Source organism: Pseudoliparis swirei, chromosome 14 (assembly GCF_029220125.1).
Source record: "Pseudoliparis swirei isolate HS2019 ecotype Mariana Trench chromosome 14, NWPU_hadal_v1, whole genome shotgun sequence".
Classification (NCBI taxonomy): domain Eukaryota; kingdom Metazoa; phylum Chordata; class Actinopteri; order Perciformes; family Liparidae; genus Pseudoliparis; species Pseudoliparis swirei.
In genome coordinates, this window is record NC_079401.1 from 6,329,886 (window position 1) to 6,347,915 (window position 18,030).

The following is an 18,030-nucleotide window of genomic DNA, read 5'->3' on the forward strand; positions in this document are numbered from 1 at the left end:
TTCTTAAAACCGATAAAGTTATTATTGTTGGAGATTTTAATATCCATGTGGATGTTGATAATGATTGCCTTAGTGCTGCATTCATCTCCTTGTTGGACTCGATTGGCTTCTGTCAGAGAGTACAGAAACCCACTCACAGCTTTGGCCACACGCTTGATCTTGTTCTTACTTATGGCGTTGACATTGAGCATTTGAACGTCTTCCCACAGAATCCTCTTCTGTCAGACCACAACCTCATAACTTTTGAATTTATACTACGGAGTGTACTCCGTTAGTCAAAAGTTTCTACACTAGATGTCTAACTGATAGTGCTGTAGCTAAATTTAAAGCGATTCCTTCTGTATTTGATTCGATACCACGTCTCAATATAACAGAGGACTCCTGGTCTAACTTTAGTCCGTCCCAGATTGATCATCTTGTTGACAGTGCCATAGGCTCTCTGAGAATGACACTGGACTCGATAGCCCTCTGAAGAAGAAGACAGTGAGGAAGGAGGTTTGCTCCTGGTATAACCCTCAGACCCGCAAACTAAAGCAAACGTCACGAAAGCTTGAACGCATATGGCGTTCAACTAATCTCGAAGAATCCCGCTTAGTTTGGCGAGATAGTCTTAAAACATATAAGAAGGCCCTCCGTAATGCCAGAGCAGCCTATTACTCATTAATAATAGAAAAAAATAAAAACAACCCCAGGTTTCTCTTCAGCACTGTAGCCAGGCTGACAGAGAGTCACAGCTCTGTGGGCCGAGCATTCCTATAAACCTTAGTGGTAATGACTTTATGAACTTCTTTAATGAAAAGATTTTAACTATTAGGGACAAGATTAATAATCTCTTGCCCATAACCAGTGCCAATCTGTCCTCAAGTGGAATGGCCTTGGAAACCGCTGTATGCCCTGGTGTATATTTGGAGGATTTTCTCCTATCAACCGTGACCAATTATTTTCAACGGTTTCTACTTGAACACGTCTACCTGTCTCTTGGACCCCATCCCGCGAGGCTGCTTAAAGACGTTTTGCCTTTAATTGGCGGCTCTCTATTAGATATTATCAATGTGTCTCTGCTAACAGGCCACGTACCACACTCCTTCAAGGTGGCTGTTATTAAACCTCTCCTGAAGAAGCCCACTCTGGATCCAGAGGTATTGGCTAACTACAGACCGATCTCTAACCTCCTTTCCTCTCCAAGATCCTTGAGAAAGTGGTCGCAAATCAGTTGTGCGACTTTCTACATCATAATAGTTTATTTGAGAAATTTCAATCAGGATTTAGAAAACACCACAGCACCGAGACGGCACTGGTGAAAATTACAAATGACCTCTTAATGGCAGCAGATAAAGGACTCCTCTCTGTCCTGGTCTTGTTAGACCTTAGTGCTGCATTCGACACCATTGACCATGACATCCTGTTACAGAGACTGGAGCAGTCGATTGGCATTTCAGGCACGGCACTAATTTGGTTTAAATCCTATTTATCAGATCGATCTCAGTTTGTATTTGTAAACGATGACCTCGATAACCACCAACGTTAATCACGGAGTTCCACAAGGTTCTGTGCTTGGACCAATTTTATTTACCTTATACATGCTTCCTTTGGGCAATATTATCAGGAAACACTCCATAAACTTTCATTGTTATGCAGATGACACTCAACTATATTTATCGATAAAACCAGAGGAGAGCAACCAACTCTGTAAAATTCAAGCATGTCTTAAAGACATAAAACATGGATGACCTGCAACTTCTTGATGTTAAACTCAGACAAAACCGAAGTAATTTTAATCGGCCCTGAGCACCTCAGAGATCAATTATCTGGTGATGTGGATTCTGTAGACGGCATTGCCCTGGCATCCAACACCACTGTAAAGAATCTTGGCGTTATCTTTGATCGGGACTTGTCCTTTAACTCCCACGTAAAGCAAATCTCAAGGACTGCATTCTTTCATCTACGTAATATTTCAAAAATCAGGCACATCTTGTCTCAAGAAGATGCAGAAAAATTGGTTCACGTTCGTTACTTGAGACTGGATTACTGCAACTCCTTATTAGCAGGCTGCTCTAATAAATCTCTTAGGTCTCTCAGTTGATCCAGAATGCTGCAGCTCGTGTTCTCACTAAAACTAAGAAAAGAGATCACATCACTCCTGCACTAGCTGCTCTGCACTGGCTCCCAGTAAAATCAAGAATCACTTTTAAAATTCTTCTCTTAACCTACAAAGCCTTGATTGGTGATGCTCCATCATATCTTAAGGAGCTTGTCGTACCATATTGCCCCACTAGAGAGCTACGCTCACTAAATGCGGGACTACTTGTAGTTCCTAGTCTTAAAAAGTAGAATGGGAGCCAGAGCCTTTAGTTATCAAGCTCCTCTTTTATGGAACCAGCTTCCAATTTCAGTCCGGGAGGCAGACACAGTCACCTCGTTTAGAGTAGACTTAAGACCTTCCTCTTTGACAGAGCTTATAGTTAGGGCTGAATCAGGTTTGCCCTGGTCCAGCCCCTTGATATGCTGCTATAGGCTTATAGCTGCCGGGGGACGTTTAGGATGCACTGAGTACCTATCTCCTCTTTTTCTCTCCTTAAGGATGAATTTTCATCTCTCAATCACCGTTACTAACTCTGCTTTCTCCCGGAAGTCCTTTTGACTTTCGTCTCATGGGGTCATCGGACCCTATGAGACGGCATAGATCCTATCTGCCTGATGGATCGTCTGGGTCGTGGAATTCCTGCTCATGACTACGCCACTGTCCTGTTGAGACTCCGCCCTCCTCCTCCCCACCGCCATCTGCCTGATGGATCGTGGAGGTCTCCATCGTGGAATATGCCTACTATGAACTATTCATACACTCTGTCATATTCATTGAATGTATTTTAACTCTAAATCTGTCCTTCTGTACACATTACATCTATTGCATCTGTCCATCCTAGGAGAGGGATCCTCCTCTGTTGCTCTCCTCCAGGTTTCTTCCCTTTTTTTCCCCCTGAAGGGTTATTTGGGAGTTTTTCCTGGTCCGATGTGAGGTTTTGGGGCAGGGATGTCTATGTGTACAGATTGTAAAGCACTCCGAGACAAATTTGTAATTTGTGAAATTGGGCTATACAAATAAACTGAATTGAATTGAATTGAAGGGGGGGGGGCATTCAAAGAACCGCCTCACATCTACCCTTCCTTCCTTTTTCCTTTCCTTTCCTCGCTGCGTTGAAAGTCCCGATCGCCGACACGCCGGCGGCGATCACCGGCCTGGAGCTTCCGCTCCGGCGTCTCTTCTCGGGTTTTGTTCGCCACAAACAGGAACGACAGAGAGAAGAGCGCCGGCGACGGGAAACCTCACAAAGGAATCCGTAATCCGGGGGAGGCGACGAGCCTCGCCGCCGATTAATTGGCAGGAGGCCTCCGGGACCCGGCAGCGCGTGTGATCGCTCTTAATCGTAGATAATCAGGAACTTGTGTGAATTCAAGAGGGACTTGAGAGCTAATCTGGTCTCACGCAGGATGATAAATCAATAGTTCATTCAAGGGAACTGAGAGGATTGAACACTCGAGTATAAACGGCACGAAAAAGGCGGCAGAAGGCAAATGAAAAGGGCACGGGTAAGGTCAGGAGGAGAGGGGAGGGGGAGGGCTCATCGTAAAACTTCCAAAGAGGGAGGGAGCAAGTGCTCAAGGAAAGGGAGCGAAGAGTGAGCAAAAGGCATCGGAAATCCCACCTGGGTGTGACAACCAGGCGTTGGTCTCCGTAGAGCTCCGCCCACCGGTGGCTGCCAGTCAACCCGGCGCATCCTGCCGCTCCGCGATAGGACGCGAGCGGAACGGACGCCGCTAATTGGCTCGCTTCTCCACGTCGGATTAGTCATCTCCTCCAGGATGTATATCGCGTCGCTAATGCGGATTTGCGAGAAAAATAAAAAAAATATCCTCAAATTTAAAGGCGCCTTTCACCGTCCCTTAAATTAGCGGAGGGGTGGTGGTGGGCGGCGGCGGCGGCGGCGGCTGAACGTTGATCCTGAGCGACTGGCGGGACGTGTCAGCGGGTTGAGGGGCGACACTCACAGAGGACGTTAGTGTCTAATCCCCCCGCACGCACACACACACACACACACACGGGCGAGTGAGAGCGTAAACCGAGCAAATCCACCTGAGGATGAGGAGTATTTGACATGACGTGCTGCTTGAGGCGTGAAGGCCTTCCGCCGGCCAGTCGTATGTGACGTGTTTAATATCACGTAACTAAACTGTAGTGTGAATGTCGCCCATTAAAATCCCCCCCCGCCCTCAATAATGCCTAATTGCTGACCTTTAAAGACGCACTAGCATTATGCCAGAAGGTGTAATCATGTTAACCGGCAGCAGACTCACACCAGCTGTGCCGAGGTAGAAGAACACCGTGTGGACGTGACGCTCTTCACATGGAGACGACCGCGATGTGGATTTAGCACCACCAACAAAAAACGAAAAAAATCACGACAGTTGCCATGGCGAGCGTGATCTCCAGAGGTCACCTCACAGCCAGCTGTTTGCGATGCGCCGCTGCCAAGAACAACTCGATGTTCAAACACTGCCGCAGCTACACTGAATATGTATGGCCGCGAGGATCGGGCTTCAACCGGCTTTTGTTGCGCGAGCCGCTGCCGCGGTGAACTGAGGTCACGTGTGTGCAGTTTGCCCTTTTCCTAATGCCGCCATTGGAGTAAAATAACATTTGCGAGCGGCAATTAGATTGGACCGTCCAATGCGCGGGCTAATTAAGTCATATTTCACGTTCAATGACGATCAAGTCGGCCAGATAAAGGCCAGGGAGCGAGAGAGAGAGAGAGAGAGACTAGTGTGTGGTGCAACAATCCGAAAGCTTTTTTATAAGGCAGAGAGGCACTCGGGCTCAACAATAGTGGGAGGGGCTTAAGTGTTTCGGACTATTGTTGCTAGTTCAAAAGGATGAGCTGCAAACAACAAAGAGGAGGTGTGTGCCTGTGTGCCTGTGTGTGTGTGTGTGTGTGTGTGTGTGTGTGTGTGTGTGAGTGATAAGAAACATTGTATCCAGTGCATTTTCATCAATTCCCCTCACCTAGAAATGCAATATTATTATTCATACCCCACCGTTCGCCACACTTAATCCTACATTGCCGACATTTCGAGACTCCGGACTTGGGCGGCGTGGAACGTGATCGTCATCTGTGAGGTGAAGACGTCACAATTCCACACAGGCCACGAAATACCCCCAAAAAACGTGCATCCCAAATGTGTAAAATGACAGTAATAATAAAGAAAAGCGGTTTCGGTTTGTCAGCTGTGTGACTGACACATCAGTCTTTCAGGTCAACTGTTAAGTGTTATTGATCATTGTACATGCAAGTAACCCTTTCAAAATAAGAGTAGGCATGAGCTAAAGACGGGGATGGAGAGAATGAGAGAAAATTATCTTATTAAACTAAAAGGTCAAATGCTGTTCTCGTGCCTCTTGAATGCGGCGCTTCGCTTTACATGATGATAAACGGACTTTGGTCGGATAAACAAACCATTGGAAGACGCCGCCTCGGGCCTCTGGGAAATTACGCGCGGAAGCTTCCGCTATTTTTCTGACATTTTATCGACGAAGCAATAAATCGAGGAAAACGACGGGCCGGTGCCGATCGATAGTCACAGCAACGGTTCGAGGCGGCCCACTTGAAGAGAGCTCGGAGAGAAAGGAGGAGGCAGAACCCACGTCCAAACAGAGTCAACAGGAAGTGGCGCCGTATGCTCGTGGTGCATAGACGCAGAGATTACCTCCCAAACGCAGAAACACAATCTGTCACACAGCTTGAGACACAGCGGCGGCTTGAAGTGGGTAATAGATGGAGCCGTGAAGTACAAGCGGACCGGATTTCTGTGGCCGGCTCACGCTCGACTACGACCTCTCGCACGCGCCTCTGCTCCTCGGCGCGCACGTCCTTCGCCTCGCCCTTCTCTCCACTACCGGCCTAACCGCGTTGAACATCTCCTCCATTACCGCCCTTGACACTTGCGGCCGATTGGATTCTTATCCGCCATCTGCAGGCCGGCGTGCTATCGCTCGCCGCGGCCTAATTGAATCTCGAGTGTTGGAAGTGCAGCGATACACTGACCACGCCGTGTCACTGCCGATAGATAAGGGCCGCCGTCGGAAGATTGGACCGCCGCAATCGCGATGGGCGATGCGTCGATAACGGGCTGACGAGCGGCTGCTGTCAGCGGGACGCGGCTCGGATTGAGAGATCGTGGATACCCTCCGCTACGGCCAAGGTTGTGTTCCTCGCCAATAATCCAATGTCCCATAATCCTGCTCGGCAGCCTGAGTTGTTGAAACTTAACCGGGAGAAAGTAGGGCAGTTGTTTTTCCCATTGATTTCCACATGAACCCGAAAGTCCACCGTGTGCAGGAGGGAGGGATGCATCGGGTATTTGGTGTCCTTCCCGAGGAAGTAAATCTGTGAGCCTGAACAAAGGTAATCACGGCTCTGTCGAGGACCGTGGGGTTCGTGAAGCAGCACGAGCCTCATCACATGCTCCATTTTATCCCACAGGTGACCTTTTACACGGTCACTCTTTGGAGCTGCTTGATTTATTGACTTAGCAGTGTCACCTTGATGCTAGAAACTTTAAACCCCCTCAAAACAAAACACCCACGGATGTTGTGACAGAGGTCCGGTATTAAAGGACTCCTACCGTAAGAGGCCAAATCCTTTTTTCTTGGTCTTCTTCTCCACGTCGTCCACGCTCTTCCCTTTGCTCTTCTTCTCTTTCTTCTTCCCTTTAGTTTTCTTCTTCCTTCCTTCCTCCTCGTCCAGGCCCTGGCGAGAGGAGCTGCTGGCGGGCGTCTCGCAGCTGGAGCTGTGGTCGGACAGGTCGTCGTCTGCGGAGAGGGGCGAAGGTCAACGGTACATCATGGACGTCACGTCACTGGGTCTGCATCGCTGTGCCGGTCAGACTTTCTCCCAGAGCAGGACGTCTCTACAGCTGGATGAGCTCTAGCGCCACTCATATCCACCTCCCCGAGTTGAACTTCCCCCTGAATGGAAAAGGGGAACTCAAAAAGAGGGTCTGAGAGTCATTCAAGTCTTAATGTGTGATTCAAAGCATCCGGAGACAGATCTGTGTGACCTTCTGAAGGGAGAAAAACAAACGCGCGACATTCGGCGTGTCCGCGGGTTCACAAGGTGGAGCATTAACAAATGTGCTGCCGTAGGATATAAAGTTGCTCCTCCTAAATTGCTGAGTGGATAAAAATCATGTCGCATTTCATTAAGGCACTCCGGCTAAGCGCCGGCCCTTGGCAGGCCTCGGGCTCTTCTTGAGTGCCAGTGTGCTATAAAGCCTGAGGGTGCACGGTCCAATTGAAAAGCGGACCCAATGCCCCGGAAAGACTCTTTTAACAGGGGAAGTCTTACCGTCTTCAGAGGGCCCGTCGTAGGACTTGTCGATGGCGATGCGGAAGCTCTGGTTGCAGCCGCGCCCTCGCACCATGTGCGGCCGCGGCCGGTGGAAGGGCACCTGGGCCTTGCTGCGGCTCTGGTTGGCCTCTGACACGGCCGTCTGGAGACTCTCCAGGGAGCTGGACTTCCAGAGGCCCAGGGTCGGGCCCATCGCTTCGCCGGTGGAGGGCTCTGTGTGTTGGGAGGGGGGGGGGGGACAAAAAGAGAGAGAGAGAAGAGGGCGGGGGGGACGGTGAGCGATGAGGCGGACTGATGGATCACAGGAGGAGAGGGAGAAGGGAGTCATGGAGGAGGAGGGAAGTGGACCTCGACAGTGAGATGATGAAATAGGACTGAATGATTTGAAGTGACTCTGGGTATTGAGATCAGAAGCTTTTAGCTACCCCCCCCCCCCCCTTAGCCAAGTTTAGCCTTTTCTTTAAACTTCTCTTTAACCTCTTCTTTCTTGTGTTTGGTCCAGCCCTCTATCGTGTCTCAACAGCGCCGGTTCTGAAACTATAAAGGAACCCTGGAAGGACGTTTGAGTTGATTCTTATCTGTATTCATGACAAATATTTAAAAGGTATTAATATCTCGACTTTTGAACCCGAGCGATCAGCTCACACACACTCTCCCGACTGGACAAAGCAACACAAAGGAGGTGGGTGGGGGGGGGGAACAGTAATACAGGCATGATGGAGGAGCTGACCGGCTCATGCATAAAGCAGATGAACTGCCACCATAACCTCCGACTCCGAAGAGGAGGAGAGGGGAGACGGAGGAAAGGGATGAAGGCCTCGTCTGATTCAGCGGGGACTGGCAGAGAAAGGGGAGGAGCAAAGGTGAGGGCGGAGCTGTGGGGCACAACGGAGGAAAAGACAGGAGAGAGAAGGTGAACGTCAACGAGGAGGTGAAGCAAACAGCCGGGCGGGTCGCAAGCAGCTGTTGTTTGTTGTCCTCTTTCTTCAGTCACAAACTTTTCCCTGGAAGGGACGACGTCCAAACGTCATTTCAGAGGCTTCAAAGCTCCCGAGAGAAACTGAAGCCGGCGATGGAGGCGAAGCAGGGGGGGGGGGGGGTGGAGGTGGGAGAGCGAGGGGAGCGTCGCTGCTTTTTAAGTCCGAAATTGACTTTCTGAGAGGAAGTGGGATTTAAGGGGAATAAGGGGTTATAAATAGAGAAATGGGGGGGGGCTCAGGAATAAAACGCTCAATTTGAGAGGCAGGATTTGTGTCACAAATGTAATTACGGCTATCCAGCTCGCAGCCTGATAGAATTAAGCTCCTTGCCAGCGCCCCCGCTGCACGATACACAGAGAAACAGTGCGAGAGTGTGTGTGTGTGTGTGTGTGTGCTACAAAAAGTGAGAATTTAGAAAAGGAACAAATTCAGAGGTCCCGATACTGCCTGGGTGAGATAGCGGTGTGTGTCCTTGACCGCTTTAGATGAAACGGGAGAAGAAACACTTTTGCTGGTGTGTGTGTGTGTGTGTGTGTGTGTGTCAGGCGGTCGAGGCTGGAGGTAAATGAATAATGAGGGTTTAATGTGTGGACGAGCGGGGGAGAGGTGGCTGTCATCCGCCAGCTCCATCCAACGGAGGGTGAAATCAGCGTTTACCACATAGCGCTGCCCGCTGTGCCAGCAGATGCTCCCGCGGACCCGCTCGCATGGCGCCCGCCGGATCGCCACCAGACTGACGCTGGTGCACCGCCAAACGGGCCCCGGACCCCGGCGATGCCCTTCACAGCTGTAACACGCCTCACATCTCTCTCTTTGTTGTTGTTGTTACAAAGATAATGTTTGGTTCAATTCAAAGGCTCCGATGGTCATTAAATTCCCCTCAAAAACGATTTAACTGCGTTTCAAAATGATCTGTTCTTTGAAAAAGTGCATTTAAACTTCAGAGGAGACGTCGTGTCCAATCACAGAGCTGAAGAGTTCGATGGGGGAATCTAAATACGACTCCTTGTAGAATGATCTGACAACACACACACACCAGTTCACTGTTGCATTATGGGTGAATACTTCATGCATTTAGTCACTGTTGCGTGGCGTTTTGGTCCAAACTGCATTTTGAATTCGGCGCAGTCTAACTTTACAACATTTGAACACAGTTTACCACACAGCGTTACAACATGAAGCTACGATACAGGGCGGTGCCATTAATCTATCCACCGGACTCCAGAGGTGAGAACATTACGAAGAGAAAACTTTCAAACGGTACTTTACGCTGGGAAAAAAAACCTCTAAAACAACACTTACTCAACTTTTGAGGGACAAGGAGGCTGCTGGGAAACGCGGCGCAGGAAAACCCTTAATGCCAAACAAACGCTGCAGACAAAGAACCCGCCTATTACACTTCATCCACAAACATCCGCTCACAAGCCCACACCTTGCACACACACACACACACACACACACACATAGACACACACACACGGAGATGTGTGACCCACGAATGTGCACACGGCGAGCAGACGGGATGTAGCCGTGGGGTCCTGCTGCGCTGACAGGCCCTTCGAGGACGACCACCGCTCCATGTTGTCGCTATAATAATAATAATAATAATAATAATAAAAATAAACAATAATCGGGCTCTGAGATGTGCGTTTTGCTACCAAACCGTGAATAAAAGTTCTCTGCACACAACCCTCTAATTATTTCACCCAACGAGCACGAGAATACAAAAATGATAGGTTTTACCACACAGAGTGTGTGTGCAGTGCAAAGTCCTAACACGCCACCAGAGACTTATGAACACACACACCCACACACACACACACACTATCCAATCAACCGGGCGGTAAACACCAAACTATTAAACAGGATATTGTCTTGTTTATGTTCAATTTGGCTTTGTTGTGCACACACACACACACACACACACTCACACACACACACAGACACACAGACACACAGACTGCTGCATCCTCCCACCGAGTCTCAGCAGGGTCTTAACACTTACCTATCAACTGGACGACAATGTGCTTCACAGCGAGGAGCTTTTGCAGCACAATGGCTGAAAGGTTGCCACGGTTACAAGAAAGTGCCCCCCCCCCCCTCCATCAAAATCACTGGGGTTGGCACAGAGAAGGTGTGTGCACACGTGTGTGTGTGTGTGTGTGTGTGTGTGTGTGTGTGTGTGTGTGTGTGAGAGAGAAGGGTGACAGAGTTGCAAAGGAGACCCTTTAGCAAACAGAGAAAAGGGGCTTGTTGGTTCTGGACATAGTTCTTTAAATTGGGTACGGAGAGAACACACACACACACACACACACACACACACACACACACACCTCACTGATATGCTTGCACAAACACACATGTAAGGCAGAAGCACACACACACATTTCCATCTCGTATCCAATCTCAGGACAGGCCAATAAAACCTGTAAACCGCTGTCTGACCGGCTGTTCCACACAACACACAACACACACACACACACACACACCTGTAAAAAGAAAGCCTGCTCTCAGTGTCGCCCCTTTTCAATAAAGGCTGTTGAATTTAATCCAACAGAAGCATTACACACACCGTTACACGGGAAGCGGAGCTCTAAAAATCCTCAACGACGATAGACATGAACAAATCTAATCTCACTCAATATTTATGAATGGGTTTTAGGAAGCCAGGGCCGGAGCACACGCAGGTCCCTCGATGGCGTCGCCTTATATTAAATAAAGGCGTTTAGAGCTTTATTGGAGCAAACCCGTGTAAACATGCGAGGTGTCTAAAGAGTGAAAGGCACAATGGTACGACCCGCATGTCTGGCATTGTTCTACGTCTCAAAGTCTGCGGTCAGACACGATGTTCATGCTTAAGAGGGATGCTCAGTGAGGAAGATGACCCGTGGAGCCATGATACGAGCTGGTTGAGCTCTCTAAATGCCGAGGCACCTTTCCTTCCATGTTTCCTTCAGCATCGGGGACACTTTATCTCCAGTAAATTCCTGAAACAGCTTACTAATATTGTTTCATGCAAACACGACTCAAACAAGAGGACCGGTGCATCGGTCGGGGACTATTTTCATCTGAGGATAAATACACGGCATCAACGCTGCACGGGGGATCCACTCAAAACAAACATGTCACGCAGAGCAACAGCACCAGGATCAGTTCACGGCCGGCGTCGGGCCTTTCGTGGGATTGATGACAAGAAGAGAAACAGGCGAGTGCCGGCCGCATCCCTTTAACCACCGCTCCGTGCAGAATGTCATTATTGCTTCCGTCCTCGTATTATGAATGTTTTTCTCATCCTCTCGACGTCGAACCAAATCACTTCAGACGTCTGGACGGCCACTGGAAGCAAATCCAATTCATGTTATGGCCAATCAAACCTCCACTCCGATTAAAGACCTGTCCCATCATCCCGGCATCCCTCCATCGCCGTCTGAATGCACTCAGCTCTATCAAGGGGGCAGATGATGAAGCTGGACGGAGGCGCTGCTCCCGCGGTAATTGGGTTTCGCCGTTTGGATGTATGAGGGGAACATATGGGGCCGTATGTATCCGGCCTGCGGCGAGATGAATGGCTGTAATGACCGGAGGGGACTTGAAAGGCCATTTCATAATTACTGCCTATACCTCTGCTGGATTGCGGCAGCTCAGGGGGCTGGCGGACTATGGATGAGGGCTGAGAGGAGGGTGTGTGTGTGTGTGTGTGTGTGTGTGTGTGGGGTGGGGGCCACATGCCATTTGCATTGACGGCGACGCCACAAACCAATTCTGGATGGTGAGCGGCAGCTCGTGTCACCTTTTCACACGTCACACATGGGCCGCGTGAATAGAGCAGAATTGCCCCCGATTCCCCCGAATCGACTCGGCGGAGGCAAAGAACGAAGCGAAGGAAGGGAGGAGGAAGAAGGGAGCAAGGGAGAAGGAGAGTTACACAGCACCCAAACAAAGAGAAAACAAAGCAGAGGCTTCAGCGCTGGCAAGAAGCCGGATGGTTTTAACGTCTCATGGAACAGCAGGGGCTCACTGGTGTGTGTCTGTGTGTACGTGTGTGTGTGTGTGTGTGTGTGTGTGTGTGTGTGTGTGTGTGTGTGTGTGTGTGTGTGTGTGTGTGTGTGTGCTGGATGAGCTCCCGGGGTGATGTAAGGAGGCAGACTGCTGCCAGGGGAGATTTTAGACTCTGAGGGAGAAATATGAGGGGATAAGTGAAGGGATATCTGTCCATTACTCTCCCTCACACACACAAAACATACAGAGAGCTGCTGCTGCTCGGTGGAGGGAAGTCAAGAGACTGGAGCATGTTCCACGTAATCGCATGAGGCTGGAACAGATACAGCTGCAGAGGATGGGGGGAGAGAGAGAGAGAGGAGTGAAGATAGCAGCGAGCGAATGATGAATAGAACAGGATCAGCCTGTTGAGAGAAAAGAGGATGAGAGTGAGCATGAAGAGAAGACGGAGGGAGAGAGAGAGAAGAAAGAGAGACGACGAATTGGGATTGAGAGGATGCTAAAAATGGGGATGAGCCTGGCGACAAAAGAGGAAGAGGCAGAAAATTATCAAGAGAGAAGCGGCTGGGAAGAACGAGATCGGTGGCAGAGATGAAAGCGGAAATAGGAAGAAAAGAAAAACACACACACACACACTACTCAAAGCTCCTAAAAACTAGAGAATATGAAGAGTGTTGGGGAGAGAGAGAGAGATGGAGGGAGGGGAAAGAGAGCGAGAGTGAAGCGCTCTAGCCAGAGAAAAAGGGTTTTAGCCAGATTAAAGGAGCCAGGCAGGCCTCTTAAGACCATCCGCCTAATGAAATATGTCAAAGCCCATAAAGAAACACTGAGGCCATTTAGGAAGGGGGGGGGGGGGCAAATACACCGCGTCAGCAAAAATGAAAAAAAACAGGCAAAAGCCCCGTCAATACACATTAGCGAAAACGTCAAGTGGAGAGGAGATGAAAATATGAAGAAAAAAAATATAGAGGAAAAAGGAGTGCCGCAGCAGAGAAATGGATCAGTTTATATATCATGAGGGTTCTGGGTGCTGATCAGAAGTGGCAGGAAAATCATGAGGAGGAGGAGGAGGAGGAGGACACTAGTGTGAATGCTGAGTGTGGGGGATTTGAGGTCACCGGGGGTGCTCGGGCCATTTGTATTCCACTGGCAACAGGCTTAGTTGTCTTGTTGCAGGTGGATTTAAGAGATCGGTGTACGTGTGTGTGCGCTTGTGTGTGTGTGTGTGTGTGTGTGTACTTTCAGAGGCAGAGAGGAAGCCAACATCAGGACTAGAATCCTGATTCCTCTCTTACATAAGCATCGTCGCCACATCAGAAAAAACACCGACGCGGTGAACCGACGCTGCCGATCTCCACGATTAGAGTCCCGACTTCGGCAGCCGGTAAAACTCGTCCGTCTGCAACCCTCTAGATTTATATTCACGCCGAAGCCCAGAGGAACCGCACAGGGAAGCCAACGCCGCCGCGGTTCGATCCGGCGTGATCGTGGTCTGTTCTCTCAACGTCGATATTTGGCCCCTGGTGCACAGAGGCTTCTGGCTGCAGCGCAGATGGATTCTAAAACTTCGTTTGAAAGCCTTAATTACAGGTTGCTGCGAGTGCTGCGGGATGCTTGATTGCCCCCTTTTCTCACAGAGGAATCCATTAATAAATGAATTTCATCATATGCGTCAGTTTGGATCAGTAGATCAGGAACAGGAAATGACAACACGATGGGTTGGGACGCCGCTCGCATGCTTGGAGAGCATTTCGCTGGGTATTTAACATAATTATCAGTGTGCATGACCTTGGGTTCAGGTCTTCTGTGGAGAAGCGACTCAGGAGAGGGGCGTGCCTGAGAGGAGTGATTCCCAACGTTGCTCCTTCCAGCCCCAAAGTGCTTCAATCACCGAGAGTGAATTATACTCCGTTTGATCTCTCGGTGAAAGCAGGCGGTAAACGCGACTTTACATGCTGCCTTTCACCAGACGTCTCTCGAATAAAACAAGACGGACGTGAACTATGAGGAAATGTTTGAAAGGGGGTGGAAAACAGAAACTGCAGAAAATGAGAATTTCCCATTTTTTTCTTTTTTTGTGGGGGGGGGGGGGGGGGGGAATTAGCCGTTGCATTGTGGGAGGAAAACAGAAAATCGGCGTGCTCGGCTCATATCGAGTACTCACCGTTCCTCGGCCCGGCCAGCGATCCCATGTTGCTCTCATCAGCGACTGCGGCACAGAAACAACAAGACACACAGTGAGCGGCTCATATGATCTCGTGGCACGGGGCGGCGCCCTGCTGCTCTGTAATTGGCTAAAATGGCGCCCGCTGGTGCATGCTGGGAACGAGTCCCTGCGAGGACAGAGGACGAGTCGGACTGAGTGAGGAAATGAAAAAGGGAGCAGGGACACAGGAAACACCACAAGAAAGAGCGATATTGCACCTTGTGAGAGAAAATGAGAGCGGATAGGGGTGAGACAATGAGAGGAATAATATAAAGGGAGGAAAAGGAAGAGAATAAAACGCGGGACTGTGGGTCGGCACCATGGGATACAGTAATGGGTTTTTCATTACGCCGACGTTTCTCTTCAATAATCTTTCTTTCATCTTTTACGAGGTCAGGTTCCCCGGCGGACAGCCGGGGGAGGGCGATAGAGACCGAGAGGGAGGGAGAACACCGAAAGGGAGAGAGAGGGCAAATCAAATGAGCCGCTTCACAAAAACACCTGTGAAGAAACATCTGTAGCCGGCTCGGAGGTGGAAAAAAATACAAAATAAACACTGAGTCGGCATGGCCGGCAGCCAAATATGTCACCGCGTTGCACGGCGGGGTGGCTAAAAATGTCTCGCGGCGTTTTTATACGTGTACTTATACGTGTATTACCGAACTACATGGCGGCCTCTTTCATGGAGCCACGCCGTCTGTCTACGACAACGTGACACACGGAGGACACCCCCCGCCAAAATCGCACGTTTCGCCGAATCCACGCAGAGCATTTAGTTTCCATTATTGTTTCTTATATTCCATACAAGTCATCTTTTAATTAGTGCTGTGAAAAAAAACGCGTTAACTCAGTTAATTCAATTTCAGGTTTAACTAGTGTTTTTTTTTTAACGCATTTAACGCATGCGCAGAATGAGCTTTCAAACCGTCTGTTGTTGGTCGTCGGGACGAAAAAAAAGTCACTTGCAAAATGAGCTTCCAGTACACCACTTCAATCTGAACTCTGTCCGCTCTCATGCAGACGGTCTGTTCATCGGTAATGATCCTTCCGCAGGTTCACCTCCGGAAACCTTGTTACGACTTCTACTTCCTGTAGATCAGGGTCTCAACACGTCGATCGCGACCTGCCAGTCGATCGCGGCGTAGTGTTGGTAGATCGCATGACATTAAAGAGATTGGCCCGCCCCCTGACATGTTCTCTATAGCACGTCTTTGTTCTTTTATTAAACTAAACGTCTGTTGTTGATCGTATCTCCACAGCAGCATGTCATTTCTGTCTCTTCGCGTTGCGTTAACACTTATCGATCTCCGTCTGGCGCGCCACAGAGCTCCGTGCGCATCGGGACCGAGCAAAAAAAAAGTCACTTGTCAATCTGTCCACCTTTAGATTGTATCATGGTGGAGTTAATGGTTGGCAAACAAGAGAAAAATGCTCTGTTTAACCCTCCTGTTACCTTTACATTTACAAACATATTTTACCCTCGGGGTCAATTTGACCCCAGCAATTAAAACCTCCAGAAAATTATTAGAATTAATATTGCTTCCCAAGTTTAAGGTGTGAGGTACTTTATGTTTGTTTGTTGACTACCTAAATAGCCCTTTAAATAAATAAAAAAGTTGATATTTCTGATATGTTTGACACAGTGAAAAACAGCCTGGGGTCAAATTGACCCCAAAGAACACCGACATTAAACATTGAATGGGGTCAAATTGACCCGAAAGGTAACAGGAGGGTTAAACATTCTGTTTAGGATGAAGATGTATTAATGTTCCATATGGAAGAAAACTGCTGAGTTGCAGCACCATTGTATAGAAGAATGTATAAATGTATATATCCGTCTTTTATCATAAATCTCTATGTTCTCACAAAATATACCGAGAATATCGGTAATATGTGATTAATCATGATTAATCCACAAAAACCTGTGATTAATCCGATTAAAATTTTTAATCGTTTCACAGCCCTACTTTTAATACATCGTCTTTCATTTTCTTTGCGTCACATAATGGCGAAAGGAGAAGAGACAAGAAACGCTGCGTCTTTCCGGTGCTTTCAGGGACAGCAATGGTGTCGTTGATTCGCAGGTTCTCGCTCGGTGTGTGCGGGCTCCGAGTCAACACACGATTTCCCCCAGACATCCAGGGCCAATAAAAGAAGATCACCTCCTTCTGTCAAGTGGCGTTTAATAAAGGCTAACCTGCTCGGCGGCGCGGCGACAGCTCGGAAACACGTGACCGTGAACTCCAAAAAATAAGAAATTAAAAGAAGCGCCCACACACACACACACACGCAGGAGCTCTGCTAACTACCTTGTTTCAGCTCTGAGCACTTTGGAGAGGGCAGGGATGAATAGAAGCAGAGAGATAACACCAAAAAAAAAGAATACAAAACTAGATTGAAATGGAGGAAGGCCAGAGCTGGAGATGGGAGCCAGATAGCGGTGGGCATTGGAGTGGGTCCTCAGCGGGATGGAGCAGAGGCGTGTGTGTGTGTGTGTGTGTGTGTGTGTGTGTGTGTGTGTGTGTGTGTGCGCGGACCACCCTTGTCCGTAATGAAAGCCAATCAGCTTGGGTGGCGGAGGCGTGTGCTGCAGGAAGAAAGCCAATCCACTGAACCTAATGAACCGCGAATGGAAAAATCAGAGCGAGGCGGGGAAGGGGAACAGAGATAGATGGAGGAGAGCGAGAGCAATGAACCCCGAGGCTTTCCCGCGGAGAAAGAAAGCGCTGAAGGGAGAACGGAGAGATGAACAACCGTGGAGGCGGATGCCGGGAGAAAAGAAAGGGAAGAGAGGCAGGGGATGGAGGAGAGAGGAAATGGAGCTCATCCCAATAGTCGGGGGTGACGGGGAAAGTGAAGAAAAGCATCAAAAAGTAAAAGAAAGATGAGAAGATCGGTGAGACGGACAGAAAAACAGCAGAGGAGGTGACAGGGGTCGGCCCGGGTTAATACGAGGAGATAAGCCCCTTTCGTCTTACACACACACACACACACACACACACACACACACACAGCAAGCCGGGAGATTGGAAACCATTCTTCACACACAAATAGACGACGCACACCCCGGACGGCTTGTTCATCCAGTCCGTTGGAAAGCCCCTGGGTTTATGAGTTCGGGAGGTCAGAGCCCCTGGGGGCGGGGCTAATGGGAGAGGGCTACATATCACAACAGAGACGGAGCGACGAGGGGCATGTGATCGCTGCTGTGTGTCGTCTGGCTGCATGATTAGACTCATGTGTTTGGGCTGCTTTGTGGTGGTTGAGACTACAATGAAGTGGTGTGTGTGTGTGTGTGTGTGTGTGTGTGTGTGTGTGTGTGTGTGTGTGTGTACGCACCCAGGTCCATGCTCTTGGACGCTCTGTTGCGAGGCACGTCTGCATGGAAAGCCGCGCGGTGCTGCTTCTGGAACTCGCTGGAACGACGACATTTTTGGTAAAT

The 18,030-nt window shown here is 49.2% G+C and overlaps 1 protein-coding gene across 2 annotated transcripts in view; it reads right to left on the reverse strand.

The window, feature by feature from the left end:
- Nucleotides 1-18,030, reverse strand: part of pard3ba (par-3 family cell polarity regulator beta a) — a 101,910-nt gene that overhangs the window by 35,555 nt on the left and 48,325 nt on the right. For both annotated transcript variants that reach the window (XM_056431005.1, XM_056431006.1), the window contains 4 exons: nucleotides 17,928-18,004; nucleotides 14,547-14,591; nucleotides 7,401-7,616; nucleotides 6,679-6,865 (listed from right to left, as the gene is read on the reverse strand). In XM_056431005.1, the coding sequence (XP_056286980.1) occupies nucleotides 6,679-6,865; nucleotides 7,401-7,616; nucleotides 14,547-14,591; nucleotides 17,928-18,004 (525 nt within the window). The remainder of the gene's footprint in view (nucleotides 1-6,678; nucleotides 6,866-7,400; nucleotides 7,617-14,546; nucleotides 14,592-17,927; nucleotides 18,005-18,030) is intronic.